General features: G+C 44.0%; 1 protein-coding gene across 14 annotated transcripts in view; it reads right to left on the reverse strand.

Moving 5' to 3' along the window:
* Nucleotides 1–1,130: 1,130 nt before the first annotated feature.
* KCTD20 (potassium channel tetramerization domain containing 20) overlaps nt 1,131–15,405 on the reverse strand; it is a 55,826-nt gene continuing 41,551 nt past the window's right edge. For 10 of the 14 annotated variants that reach the window (XM_077999016.1, XM_077999023.1, XM_077999018.1 and 7 more), the window contains 5 exons: nt 13,111–13,213; nt 12,626–12,746; nt 10,611–10,808; nt 7,736–7,846; nt 1,131–5,165 (listed from right to left, as the gene is read on the reverse strand). In XM_077999016.1, the coding sequence (XP_077855142.1) occupies nt 4,873–5,165; nt 7,736–7,846; nt 10,611–10,808; nt 12,626–12,746; nt 13,111–13,213 (826 nt within the window). In that variant the 3' untranslated portion in view covers nt 1,131–4,872. 14 annotated transcript variants of the gene reach the window in all.

The following is a 15,405-nucleotide window of genomic DNA, read 5'->3' on the forward strand; positions in this document are numbered from 1 at the left end:
TCCGTGATGCTTTTTCACGCACATTTTCAGAGATAAGACACCTTGCCCAAGCAACATTCAAGCGTCTGTGACTCACAGAGCTCAGTTCCAGGCAGTCTGGTGAGGCAACAGGGAGCTCACTGTGGTTCCGAATTGCAGATCAGTTTGAAAGAATTCCTACCAAGTGGCTTAATGGAATGTAGCATCACCTTATTTACATTAGTGTTGATGTGACTGTGATGACAAGCCAACCCAGAGTTATGAGTAGCTTAGTGAAGCATCCCAGAGATGTTTTTATTTAGGCAGCAGTGATTTGGCAGAAGGAAAACAAGTAAGCAGTCCAGGGTTTTGTAGGCTGGTCGTTACGCTCCTGTTGTGGTGGAGGCATGGATCTATGAATAGGTATTACTTTTGTGAAGAGCATAAGGAACACTCTGCAGTCACTTTTGTTTCTCACTTCCCCACTTTAATCCATGCTCGTCTGGTCTCTGCCCCATGTGTGAAATGTTAGTATTAATTATCTGCTGTGTAAAACATGCTTGTATTTGTTATCACTCCTCTAGTCACTGGTGTTCTGCCATATCCATTGGGTTCCCTTCAGTCCTCATCTTGATCTGCTGCATTCATACTGTTAACCTTTAAAACAAACAAACTCTCCTTCCATCTCCCTGACTTCCTTACTAGTTCCACAACACTTAAATGTTGGTGCTGGTGCCTTTGCCCTCTTCAGTCGTGTGATCTCTTGATCTCCATACTGTGGCTTCAACTACCACCTTGGCAGGGAAGTCCTCAAAGACCCACCTACTTTTTTTGTTTTTTTTAAGACGGAGTCTCACTCTGTCACCCAGGCTGGAGTGCAGTGGCATAATCTCGGCCCACTGCAGCCTCCACCTCACAGGTTCAAGTGATTCTTCTGCCTCAGCCTCCCCAGTACTTGGGACTACAGGCACGTGCCACTACGCCTGGCTAATTTTTGTATTTTTAGGAGAGAGAGGGTTTTGCCACCTTGGCCAGGCTGGTCTCGAACTCCTGACCTCAAGTGATCCACCCGTCTGGCCTCCCAAAGTGCTGGGATTACAGGCATGAGCCACCGCGCCCAGCCCAAATCTTTATTTCTAATTTTACTTTCTGCTAAAAAAAAAGACAGACACTCAAATGATAGTATTTTATTATAGAAAAAGCATCCCAAATACAGGATTTCGTAAACACTGGTAGGTGAACAAGTGCAATTTTAAAAGTAAATACAAAGTAAAGAGGCAAAACCTACAAGCATTTTGCCTTCAGAAGAAAATGTAATGTTCTCCTGCACTAGTGATCCCACCCAGAACACAAATATGGCTCCGTCTCCCATGAAGGCATCAGATTTGCTTTCTGAGCTCAGTATACCCATTTCAACAATTGCAAAGTGATGGCAAGAAGTGGCATTGAATACATTACTACAAACCTTTGACTTAAAATGTTGAGACAGGGTCTTGCTCTGCCATCCAGGCTGGAGTGCAGTGGCGTCATCATATCTCACTGCAGCCTCATCCTCCTGAGCTCAAGAGTCATCCTGCCTCAGCCTCTTGAGTAGCTGGGACTACAGGTATGCACTACCATGTCCATGCCTGGCTATTTTTTTATTTTTTATGTTGCCCAGGCCAGTCTCAAACTCCTGACCTCAAGTGATCCTCCCACCTTGGCCTCCCAAAGTGCTGGGATTACCGGCATGAGCCACTGCACCCAGCCAAAACCTTTTTTTTCTTTCTTTCTTTTTTGAGACAGAGTCTTGCTCTGTTGCCCAGGCTGGAGTGCAGTGGCACGATCTTGGCTCGCTGCAACCTCCACCTCCCAGGTTCAAGCAATTCTCCTGCCTCAGCCTCCCAAGTAGCTGGGACTACAGGCGCTCGCCACCACACCCAGCTGATTTTTTTTGTATTTTTAGTAGACACGGGGTTTCACTGTGTTGGCCAGGCTGGTCTCAAACTCCTGACCTTAGGTGATTTGCCGGCCTTGGCCTCCCAAAGTGCTGGGATTACAGGCGTGAGCCACCATGCCTGGCCAAAAACCCTTGCTTTTTAACTTCAGAACACTTAAATGTTAACAATACATTATAAGCCTTTCCAGGGCCTAGGGGAAACCATTAAATGATCTGACTCACTTTAACACTGTCATCTTGCCTGCCCTCCAACTCCTCAGTGGCAAATGTTTCCTCATCGAAACAGCATGGTATGATGCAGATGCAAACTCAAGATTCTAAACTTCAGATTCGGGTTAATCTCGGCTTGCCGATTACTCTGGCTAAAACCATTTTCTTATGAAAATGTTTCTCTGTCAACAGCCTGGCTTGCTTATTTAGGCACTTAGAAGAAAACACCAAACCCAAGTTCCACCTTTTTACGATTACAAATGCCTCTTACCCATCTGGCCAGTAACCAACTATGAAGGGGGTGACTTCAACCCAGCCCTTGTTTCTGTGAGGACTGAGAGGTCCTGCTTTTGCAGAATGGCCTGCCCCTGGGAATGGAGCAGGCTTGGGTGAGCTCCAGGTGGAGGGTGATGGGTGGGGCATAGACATAAATCTTCCTCTCCACCAGAAGGAACCTGTGATCCCAGCTTTTCCTTCAGTCACCACCACCTCGTGACACTAGAAAGCCTACCATCAAAGATTTCCAGCTTACTGAAACCCCACAGGTTGGGGTTAAATGCATGTTAACCTAACTTGGGGGAAAAAAGACCTCAATCTGGAAAGCCTGAGCAAAGTAAAGGGTTACACAGAACAGTGTCAAGTATATGCCATACTTCATACCTGGTATTTTCCCTAAGCAAGAACTAATTAGTTTTCATATTTAAGTGTTAGTTGTGGCATGTTTACACTTAAATGTTAACAATACCTAAGCTGTGAAACAGAAGTTATACATACTTATTATGGAATATACAAACACTAGGTAATTCAAATTTCCTTTGTAATGGCATGGAAGTCTACTGAGAAGCAGAAAGGAAGCACCATTTAAGAATTATCTGGGCTAGTCAACTGGTAGTGGGTATAAATGTACTGGTAAGGTCAAGGCCAAACCTGACCTCAAATATGAGCCAATTAGTTTCATAGAAGTAAAATTACCTTCTAGCTACAAATAATCCTAACCCTTAATCCAGGCCATTGGCCTTGCAAATGGATGCCAATAGTCATCTGGTGGGGAATAGCTCAATTTAACCACTTACTACATCCTAGTGAAGAACAGAGTATTAATTTCCACAGTGATGCCAGTCATACGTAGAGAACATAAGAACACTTCTTCAGCCCTGGAAAGAGCTTTCAAATCTACCCGGCTTTTAACTTTGGATGATTATGACTAGGTCATTACATGGAATTGAGTAGCCTCTCCTACACAGGATGAGCATCCCAAATCCAAAAATCCAAAATCTGAAGTGCTCCAAAGTCTTTTTTTTTTTTTTTGAGTGCCGACATGATGTTCAAAAGCCTTTCAGATTTCGGGTACTTAACTGTTAGGTATTCCAAAATGTGAAACCTGAAACCTTTCTGGTCCCAAGCATTTTGGATAAGAGATACTCAACCTGTATTCCAGTCAGCTTCTACCACAAACTGGGAGATAATCCCAAAATACTTTTATCTGGCTCTGGACTCTAAATTTAGCGGTACTATTAATAGCCATGGAGAAGAGGAAGGAAGATGGTTCAGCACTGTGGGGGCTGAGAAGGGTGATCTGGGTGATCATGCACTGATAATAGAGCTGATAGATCAAATAAAATGACCGGGCTTAATTTCCATTCAACTCACCCTTCCTTTAGGGATGACATTGGTATAATTTTCTTACCCAATGTGTGAGCAGCTATTAGGCTATTTCAAGAACCAAAATACACCGATATCCAAAAATCCCATGGTATGAAAAGATAAGAGAAAAATCCTGCTAGGACAGCGACTGTGCAGATGATGCTTCCCACCCAGCTTCACTGCATACACCCCGTGCTGGCACTCTTACAAGTCTTTCTGTTGAGAAAGTGAGCAATTGTGAGCAATTTCTGTCCTCATCTTAAAAGCCTTTAAGCCATATCTAAGGTCTCCTAGCCACATCCACAGCAATGTGCTGCTCCAGAGTGTTAAGACCTATGGTTTCACACCAGATTCCAAGCCAGGATAACCCAATTGGCCTGATTTGGAGGTTCTTCTACTTGTGAGTTTCATTCCAAATGAATCATCCATTTGTTTTTAGACTCCAAAACCTTGAAGCTAAAAAGGTCTCATCAACATTATTATTCCATTATCCTTCCTGCCAAAGAATCTGTGGTTTTGAATTGTTTGCTGCGTTAATGAGAAGCAAATCTGAATTTAACCTCTTAGGAATTTCCTTTTGGACATTCTGAACGAGACCCTAGTTCTTTCCAGATGCAATTTGGGTGCAGAGGCCACCAAGAATGGCATCTTCATTAACCTCTAATGAGCATCCGATTGGTGCCTGTTTTTAAAAGTTAGAGATTGTCACCTTTTAAGTTTGGTCCCTTTGCTACTAAGCAATTTGCCTGGTATAAAACAAAACAAAAACAAAACCCAAGAACAGAGTATAAAGGATAAGGACTGCTTTGCTAAACACAAGGCAACAGTCTTGACTTCCTTTCCTGCTTTTGCCGTTACACAAAGACTCAGTGAACAGCACCAGACCCAAATTTTTCAAGTTATCAGGGATGCTGCAAAGATGGTAGCTAATTTGAGTACTTCTTCATCCCCTGCCAGAGGCACAGACTTACTGGAAAGGACACATGTTAATTATGGGAGAAAGGAAAAGGATAGGGGAGAAGCATGATTCCTACTCAGGGTGAGACAAATCATGAGGGAGGGCTGGCTGCAGGCATCTTAGGTGAGATGGGCTCCCACAAGGGGTAGACCCACAGCTGGCCCTAATCCTGAAAGTCGTTAGAAGCCATCTGAGAAAGTGGGGCATTTAGCCGGTCAAGTTCATCCACTTGGGGTGGGTGATGCATTAATATTTCATGGTCCTCCAAGACATCATCTCCAGCAGCTACCAGATTCGTGAGGGATTTGCTTCGAACACACTGGAAATCCACATGGCGACTCTTCCCTTCTTCCTTTTCCCATGACATCTGGATGAAGGGGCGTTGTACGTAATTATAGATGACTTCAGACCGGCCACCAGGCCTTCTCTTAATTTTTTCTTTACAGGTAGGGTAACCTGCAACGGAAAAAGGCCATTCTCATGACTAACACATTGTGCTCACTCTGCTGTCCATACTTTCTCCTTTGTAACCACATCAGTTTTCTCCCAAAATCACAGCACAGAAAATATGTGGGAAGTGACCAGTCCCTGCCCCATGCTCTCCCAGCCCCAGTCACTTACATGTTCACTTCCTTTTAGTCAGATAGTAGGTCTTGTCCCTAGAAGGAACTAATCTGAGAAGTAACAAGAATTCTATCCCTTCTAATGGAAAGGAGAGAAGCCTCTAACTAGTTCAGGAGCCTGTTGTTGCTGGCAACAATAACATAGAACAAAAATCCTGCCAAGGCATGGCTACCCTAGTCCTCTTAATTCTGTTGCTTAGAGGGCATACTGTATGAGAAATAGTTAAGGAAATGTGGAATGTTTAGCCTAAAGAAAAAACAAAGATGCTGCCTAAAATATGTGAAAGTCTGTCACATGGAAATGGGAAAAATAGTCAGAGTAGCTTCAGAGGCTATTAACTAGAAGGCACGCAGGAGAGGGAGGCCGTTATGTATTAAATATGTATGGCATAATGTTCTAATGGTAAAACAGTTTGATGGGTGGTTCTGGGAAATGCACCCAACAGACAAGGGAAAGACCGAGTAGGAGATTTAATAATCTCAAAAATGTCTTCCGGCCGGGCGCAGTGGCTCAAGCCTGTAATCCCAGCACTTTGGGAGGCCGAGACGGGCGGATCACGAGGTCAGGAGATCGAGACCATCCTGGCGAACATGGTGAAACCCCGTCTCTACTAAAAAAGACAAAAAACTAGCCGGGCGAGGTGGCGGGCGCCTGTAGTCCCAGCTACTCGGGAGGCTGAGGCAGGAGAATGGCGGGAACCCGGGAGGCGGAGCTTGCAGTGAGCTGAGATCTGGCCACTGCACTCCAGCTCGGGAGACAAAGCGAGACTCCGTCTCAAAAAAAAAAAAAAAAAAAAAAAAAGTCTTCCAAGGCTGGGCACTGTGGCTCACACCTGTAATTCTAGCACTTTGGGAGGGCAAGGCAGGAGGATCACTTGAGTCCAGGAGTTCAGAACCAGTCTAGGTCAGAGGGAGATCTCATCTCTTAGAAAAAAGGTTAAAAAAAATAATAATGGAGCACAGTGGTGCGTGCCTGTGGTCTCTGCTACACGGCAGGCTGAGGCAGGAGGACCAGTTGAGCCCAGGAAGGCAAGAATGCAGTAAGCCATGATTGTGTCACTGTACTCCAGTGTGAGCAGAAGTACTCCAGTGTGTCTCTTTAAAAAAAAAAAAAAAAGTCTTCCAACTTTATATTCAACTTAAGTCAGACACAATGAAGCTTTGACATGTTCTGTGGGCAGAAATGAGGCCACAAGAGTAGCAAAGCACAAGAGTCAAACAAAGATCCACGTAGGAGGTCAGGCACGGTGGTTCACACTTGTAATCCCAGCACTTTGGGAGGCCGAGGTAGACGGATCACGAGACCAGAAGATCGAGACCATCCTGGCTAACATGTTGAAACCCCATCTCTGCTAAAAATACAAAAAAGTTAGCCAGGTGTGGTGGCGAGTGCCTGTAGTCCCAGCTACTCAGGAGGCTGAGGCAGAAGAATCGCGTGAATCAAGGAGGCAGAGCTTGCAGTGAGCCGAGATGGTGCCACTGCACTCCAACTGGGCGACAGAGTGAGACTCCATCTCAAAAAAAAAAACATCCACATAGGGGAGACCAGATGACTTTAGCACTCTCCAGGAATCAGTCTCTTGAGAGCCTTCCATGGGGACCACAGGCTGGGAGCCACTGCTCAAGATCATTCAAAGTAGTTCTGTTAATATATTCAGACATTCCTCAAAAGTATGGAATAATCTTTTTTTTTTTTTTTTTTTTTTTTTAGACGAAGTTTAACTCTTGTTGCCTAGGCTGGAGTGCAATGGCACGATCTCAGCTCCCTGCAACCTTTGCCTCTCGGGTTCAAGTGATTCTCCTGCCTCAGCCTCCTGAGTAGCTGGGATTACAGGCATGTGCCACCATACAAAAATACAAGTTTTATATTTTTAGTAGAGACAGGGTTTCTCCATGTTGGTCAGGCTGGTCTCAAACTCTTGACCTCAAGTGATCCGCCTGCCTTGGCCTCCCAAAGTGCTGGGATTATAGGCATGAGAAACTGTGCCCGGCTGGAATAATCTTAAATTTTGAGTCCCCAAGTTATTTTTTCAGAAGGACCCTTCCAGATGCCAGAAACATCTTCACCAAGATTGGTGGCAGAACGACGCTCTCACCTGGTGAGCCCACAAACCCTGCTGTATCTCCCTACCACTGTCCTTTGCCCTCACTGCTCTTTATCCTGAAGTAGTAAACTCGAACTTGTTTTTGTGGCTGCTCTGAACCATTTTCAACTGGAGATAAAATGAAAAGAAAAATGACAAAAACAAAAACAGGAACCCTTCAAACTTGAGTAAGAATGTGGTTTTCATGTATGCCTATTTTCTAGGCCCTCTGGAGGCTAAATTTTGAGGACATAAGCTGTGGCCATAGACCCAACCTGAATATTAACTGGGATTTTTTTTTTTTTTTTTTTTTTTTTACCTTCAATTCCAATGCGAATGTTTTTCAGGCCCCGTTCCTTTAACACTGTTTTTGCAACATCCCTATTCTCAATATATTTGAAGAATCTGTACAGCTTGGAGCTATAAAGAACTGTAAAAGAAAAAATAGGGGTTAGCCATGGAGTAAAGACCTAAGAGGAAAGAGATAAGCTAACAGAATCAAACTAATGAAAGATATACTTGACCACTAATCCCAAATAATCCAGATGGATCAAAGATTAAATGTTAAATAATACATAAACCATAAGAGAAATTTTTATAGTCTCAGGGTGGGGACTTTCTGGGTACAACGTTAAACCTAGAAGTCATAAAAGCTGATGATTATAGAAATATAACATCTCTGCATAGCCTAAACCACCATTTACCAAAGCTAAAAAGACAACCGAATGAGAAAATATTTGCAACTCATAAAAGGCTAATTTCCTTAATTAGAAAGAGCCGCCACAAATAGAACTTTCACAAATCACTAAGTAAAAGGACTAACAATCTGATTTCATAATGTGGCAAAAGGCACAAACACCATTAACAAAAAAGGAAATTACAATGGCTCTTGAAAACCTAAAAAGATTTTGGCTGGGTGTGGTGGCTCACACCTGTAATCCCAGCACTTTGGGAGGCTGAGGCAGGCAGATCAGTTGAAGTCAGGAGTTGGAGACCAGCCTGGCCAACATGGTAAAACCCCGTCTCTACTAAAAATACAAAAATTAGGCATAGTGGTGGGTGTCTGTAATCCCAGCTACTTGGGAGGCTGAGGCTGGAGAAGCAATTGAACCCAGGAGGCGGGAAGTTGCAGTGAGCCGAGATCATGCCATTGCACTCCACCCTGGCCAAGAGAAGGGAGATACCATCTCAAAAAAAAAAAAAAAAATTTCAGCCTCACTCATGAAATAAAAAATGTAATTAAAACTCATGCCAATCATGAGATTCTGCGGTTTTTTACCTATTAAGAAAGTAGCAAAGATAAAAGTCTTAAAAACACTGTTTTGGGGCCAGGCACAGTGGCTCACGCCTGTAATCCCAACACTTTGGGTGGCAGATACGGGAAGATGGCTTGAGGCCAGGAGTTTGAGACTAGCCTAGGCAAGGCAACATAGACCCCATTTCTACACACACACACACAAAATTAGCCAGTCATGGTGGCACACACCTGCAGCCCAGGCTACTTGGAGGCTGAGGTGGGAGAATCACTTGAGACTAGGAGTTTGAGGCTGCGGTGAGCCATGGTTGCACCACTGCACTCCAGCCTGGGTGAAAGAGCAAGATTCTATCTGTAAAAAAATTTTTTCAAAAGCCACTGTTGGCCAGGCATGGTGGCTCACGCCTACAATCCTAGCACTTGAGAGGCTGAGGTGGGTGGATCACTTGAGGTCAGGAATTTGAGACCAGCCTGGCCAACATGGTGAAACCCTGTTTCTACTACTAATACAAAAATTAGCCAGGCGTGGTGGCACACACCTGTAGTCCCAGCTACTTGGGAGGCTGAGGCATAAGAATCACTTGAATCCAGGAGGCAGGACTCTGTCTCAAAAAAAAAAAAAAAGCCACTGTTTTGGTGAGGGGGTGGGAAACAAACCTGTCATGTATTGTTTTGTGAGTGTAAATTGGTACAAATTTTATGGAGCATAATTTGGCAACATCTATCAAAATTATAAAGGTATAATTTTTTTTTTTTTTTGAGATGGAGTCTTGCTCTGTCACTCAGGCTATAGTGCAGTGATGTGATCTCGGCTCACTGCAACATCCAACGTCCACCTCCTGGGTTCAAGTGATTCTCCTGCCTCTCAGCCTCCTGAGTAGCTGGGATTACAGGCATGAGCCACCACGCCCAGCTAATTTTTGTATTTTTAATAGAAACGGGGTTTCACTATATTGGCAAGGGTGGTCGTGAACTCCTGACCTCAAGCAATCCGCCCACCTCGGCCTCCCAAAGTGCTGGGATTACAGGCATAAGCCACTGCGCCTGGCCAATAGTTTAAATGTCCAGGAATGGCTGGTTAAATCAATTTTGGCACATTTGTACAAGGGAATACTATAGAGCCACAGAAAAAGAATGTCGAAGATTTTTTTTTTAAGACGGAGTCTCACGCTGTCACCTAGGCTGGAGTGCAGTGGCGCGATCTCGGCTCACTGCAACCTCTGTCTCCCAGGTTCACCTGATTCTCCTGCCTCAGCCTCCTGAGTAGCTGGGACTACAGGCACACACCACCATGCCTGGCTAATTTTTTGTATTTTTAGTAGAGACAGGCTTTCATTATGTTGGCCAGACTGGTCTCGAACTCCTGACCTCGTGTTTCTCCCGCCTCAGCCTCCCAAAGTGCTGGGATTACAGGCGTGAGCCACCGTGCCCGGCCCATAATGTCGAAGATTTTTGTTAACACATGGCACAGAAGAGCTGTATAATATGGTACATGAAAAAGGAGGAGAAAACAAGTAATTGGTTATCTATGTACATTGAATATACTTGGAAGCCTGTAAAAGAAATTGAGAAGCAAAACTGGATGGGGCAGGAGTGAGAGTAAGACTTTTTAGTGTATATCCTGTTATGTTTTTTGAATTCTGATTACCAATTCAAAAGGATTTAAAAATGAATTAAGAGAAGAATGACACCATCATTTAATGTGCTGCTTCAGTATCTTACACAGTATGAGACACCAGAGAAAGAGTGAATGGTGTAACAACATTCCCTGTGTTCCCCAGCATAAAGGCTAGCCCTGCATCACTAGGGATTTGTCATCCAGGTGAGTGTGCTCATCACAGGCTCAACATTGATATTCACAGTGGTTCTAGGATCAAGCTGCTACTCCAGGTAGCGAGTTTCTTGCTGAAAACATCTACACCATGCCAGAAGCTCCTACTTTGGGAATATTCCTCCCCCATTGGTGGAGGGTGGTCTTCATCCCAGTCCACAGAATCCTCATCCGTCAGCACAACAATGTGGCACTCTCGCTCTCCTTTCTTGGCACAGCCCACCATGATAGGCAAGATCAGCTCTTCGAGGTAGTGATCAAACTGCTTATGAGCACCGTCATTGGACAGTTCATGCAGTAAAGCACCTGCAGAGAGAAAATGTGGGTGAACATGCTTTCTGCCTAAATGCACATATTACTGGAGAGAAAAAGACTATGAGGGAATGGCTGTTATCATTGATGAGGTTCAGAGAAGTGGCACATTTAAAGGCAAAGAGATTGTTTCCTGCTCCAAGGTGATAATTAAGCTTTGTTAAGGTTTGTCTCCTATTCTACCACTCTTCAATTTACTCATGTTTAGTAATCCTTGAGCATTCTGATCAGCTGGGGTTTTGTTGGACATACAAGGTCAGACCATAAATGTTCATTCTGTAAGAGATGAAATCATCATTTGTAGTACCTCTTCTGAAGATGGTTTGGATCCTGATTTCATGGAGTTAGAGTACCATAATAGAGGAATAATCTGAATTTTGGTGACACCAAAGGACTTACTCTAAATGTGTAATACACTCAGTAGAGAAATCACATGTACTTCATGCAACATGCAGGGAAATGTATCATGAAATTCAAAGAATAGTTATTTAAATAATTTCAGGAAGCCCAGGTAATAAGAGCATGGAATTTGCAGTCAGACAATCTGAGTTCTAATCCTAGCCTTAATGCCTAGAGCTCTGAACAAGCTGATTTCTTAAATGAGGTTATCACCCATCTTTCAGGATTGTTAAAGATTTAAGCAAGTCCATATCTATAAAGCACTTAGCAAACACTAAGTTAATAATTATAGGCTGGGCGCAGTGGCTCATGCCTGTAACCTCAGCACTTTGGGAGGCCGAGGTGGCAGATCATTTGAGGTCAGGAGTTCGAGACCAGGCTGGCCAACATGGTGTAAACCCTATCTCTACTAAAAATGCAAAAATTAGCCAGGCATGGTGGCATGCACCTGTAATCCCAGCTGCTCTGGCAGAAGAACTGCTTGAATCCAGGAGGTGGAGGCTGCAGTGAGCTGAGATTGTGCCACTGCACTCCAGCCTGGGTGACAGAGTGAGACTCTGTCTCCAAAACAAAACAATAATAATAGCCAGGTGTGGTGGCATGTACCTGTAGTCCCAGCTACTCAGGAAGCTGAGGTGGGAGGACTGCTTGAGGCCAGGAGTTTGAGACCAGCCTGAGCAACATAGCAGCAAGACCCCATCTCAAATTTAAAAAAAAAGGGGGGGCAATATAATGATCAGGAGAACCTGGCCAATTTGTGCTATTTGACTTTATTAGTGAACTGTTCCTCATGTTGGACAATCAGTATCCTTGTTTGTTAGAGTTGAGACACCAAAGTCCCAAGAGGGAAGCTGTCAGCTTGGTCTCCCACTGGTCAAGCTCCATTTAGAAACTACTATCTGTTTTCCTTTGTCTGCTCCAGTTTCTCACAGTGCTTTGAACCAAGAGAGGAAAAGGGTTAGTCAGTATCACATCTCTGCCTCTGCAGAAGATTTTCAACCTACACGTGAAATTCCTTCTGTTTAATAATAGAAAATGTCAGCTGGGCTTGGTGGCTCACGCCTGTAATCCCAGCACTTTGGGAGGCCAAGGCGGGCAGCTCACCTGAGGTCAGGAGTTCAAAACCAGCCCGGCCAACATGGCGAAACCCTGACTCTACTAAAAACACAAAAATTAGCCAGGCGTGGTGGCAGGCGTGTGTAATCCCAGCTACTCGGGAGGCTGAGGCAGGGAGATTCCCTTGAACCCGGGAGGTGGAGGTTGCAGTGAGCTGAGATCACGCCACTGCACTCCAGCCTTGGCAACAGAGCGAGACTCTGTCTCAAAAACAACAACAACAAAAAATCAGTGACTTACAAGAAAACACAAAGTTCAGCTGGTTAAGTGCAGCTGGCAGCTGCTCCTGTACTTACTCAGATCTTGACATCGGATAGTGTTGAAATCAAAATTAATGCAGAGATAATCACATGTATCTCTAAGATCTGGGATAGAGATGCCATCAGGACAATTGATGATACCGGTTTTGTAATAGTCCTGTAAATAGATTAGGAAGAAAAAATGTAGGCAAAGAACAAGATGAAAAATTACTTCTTCATCCCTATGCATTCCTGGTTGTTAAAGCAATGAGCTACCGGAATTATCACCAAATTGGATGATTCATTAGATGGCAAAACAGCTCCTGGCTATCTTGACTTGTTTAATCAGAACTTGGTAACTGATAGAGCTCACATACAAACAAGCAAGGACTTAAAAGTTACAGGAACAGAAAACAAAGGGAGAAAGAAACAACTGGAAACCAGAGACCCTAAAGTCAATAACATAGTTGATGGAACTCTCAAGGCTATTGATCACACATGCCCCTGGGGAAGAGAATGTAACAAAAAAGGCTACCACACACCAGCACTGTGCGAAATACAGTTGCACTGATGCCTTCAGCAATCTCATACTCTCCCTTCTCATTGGGCCGAGTGAAGTTGTACTCTCTTCCTGGTCCAAACATCCTGAAAGATACCCAGGCAATAATGTTATCTTCTCCAGCATGATTCTTCACAGATGAGACTTCTCCTTTCTCCACCTCATTCTGGAAGACTCCATCCCACTCTCTCATGGTATAAATTAAAAACATAGCACTGGGACCCAATGCCTACAAGACAACTCAAGTCTTAGGAAACTCCCTTCAGACAGGAAAAGAAGGCAACTGCTTTAAGCATTTGTGTGCAAAGAAGAATGAAGGATCAAGTCCACAAAGTTCATCTGTAGTGAGTTTCTTTGGCAGTAAATGCAGTAAACAGCAACTGCAGAGGTGGCCCTTGGAAAATATCTGTGTTGAGATGGTGGCCTTTCATGCCCTCCCCACTGCCCAAGAACCTGCTTTTCTATACTGACAGCTCAGGAAGACAGCATCTAAGCTCCTTTTTATCCCTGTCTCCTCGTCTGTCAACACTGACCTATCTAATATGCCATTCATCAATATTTCTGAACTTTACTTTTCAACATCTCATCTTCTGTTACATGCAGCTATGTTAATGCTTTCCTGGTATGTCTTAATAGTGGAGCTCTGGGGGAAAAATGGCCTTACTCAATACAAAGAATAACTAACGATGGGATTTTCAGATCGAGTAGAAGAGGGTAGGCATTAGGCTTATCAGCAGTTTACTGCATTTCAGAGAGACAGGCTTGCTGTTAGCATGAACTCAGAAGTCATGAGAGTACAGGGAGGAGAGCTTTTCTTATTCGCCTCTCCCCATCCTTCCTCCCTCTGTCAGATCCCCTGCAGTCTAAATGACCCCATGACTTCCACTCCTGCTGCACTTCTGTGTATGAGCTGTGGAATGGTTAGATAACACAAAGGATAGAGCGGGCAGCTGCTATCTTCAACCAGCCTAAGATTTGACTTCCCAATCAAATGGGGGCTTACTGCCATTTCCTTCCTTAAACTGCTGGGAAGTGTTGCTGTTCAGCTGTTCACAACTGTTGTCCTCCAGCCTGAACTGGCTGCTTTTCAAAGGTCTGAAAATGATTCCATTTCGGCCAGGCGCGGTGGCTCACGCCTGTAATCCCAGCACTTTGGGAGCCAAGGCAGGTGGATCACGAGGTCAGGAGACTGAGACCATCCTGGCTAGCATGGTGAAACCCCATCTCTACTAAAAAAAAAAAAAATACAAAAAATTAGCCAGGCGAGGTGGTGGGCGCCTGTAGTCCCAGCTGTGCAGGAGGCTGAGGCAGGAGAATGGTGTGAACCCAGGAGACAGAGCTTGCAGTGAGCCGAGATTGTGCCACTGCACTCCAGCCTGGGTGACAGAGCGAGACTCTGTCTCAAAAACAAAAAAAAAAAAAAAAAAAAAGAAAGAAAATGATTCAATTTTACATGTTTCCCAAGTAACTGTACCACACATAAGAAATCCATCTTGATAAAAGTAGCCTCCAAAGAATGCAGATGTTTTTCTGGAATGCTCTGGTTGAATGAAGTCTAGCTCAGAGAGCTTTGAATAAAAATAGTGAACATATTGTAAATATAATCCTCCCTATTTATCATCAGTAGGACTTCAGCTCAGAGTATTTAGTAATGGCATGGATCTGCATTAATCCATTCTCTTTCTCTCAGCTTCTCCCCTTGTGACTAGTGGCCCACATCTGTAAGCTCACTGGCTAGGCTCAGAAGTACTGTATATAATCACAGGACAGGTAGCCACAGAACAGAACAAATCTAAATAACTTACAGAATTTACGACCTTGCCAATTCAGCTGAATGAACCATACAGATAAAGAACCAGACTCTCTTCTTCATGGGACAACCCATTCCAAGGTTCAGAAAACCAGTTTCACCCAAGAATATACTACCCAGAAAACATTTGCCTTTCTTCTCTTGATCACTACTTTCAGAGGCAACATACCTAAAACAGCCAGCCTGCACTGAGAAACACTTTTTTCAAGGGGCGGGAATGCTGGTAATATCCAAACTGAGAACAGGAATTCAAGCCTGATAAAAAAATACAGGGCCAGTCTGGAAAATGTGTTAATGTTCTACTTTTATCTTAATTCAGATGTTTAAGAAATATGTAGACAGGTTTAGCTCTAATTAAAAAGTGGTTCACTGTGGCCAGGCACAGTGGCTCATGCCTGTAATCCCAGCATTCTGGGAGGCTGAGGTGGGCGGATCACGAGGTCAGTTCAAGACTAGCCTGACCAACAT

Source organism: Macaca mulatta, chromosome 4, assembly GCF_049350105.2.
Source record: "Macaca mulatta isolate MMU2019108-1 chromosome 4, T2T-MMU8v2.0, whole genome shotgun sequence".
In the NCBI taxonomy this organism is placed as follows: domain Eukaryota; kingdom Metazoa; phylum Chordata; class Mammalia; order Primates; family Cercopithecidae; genus Macaca; species Macaca mulatta.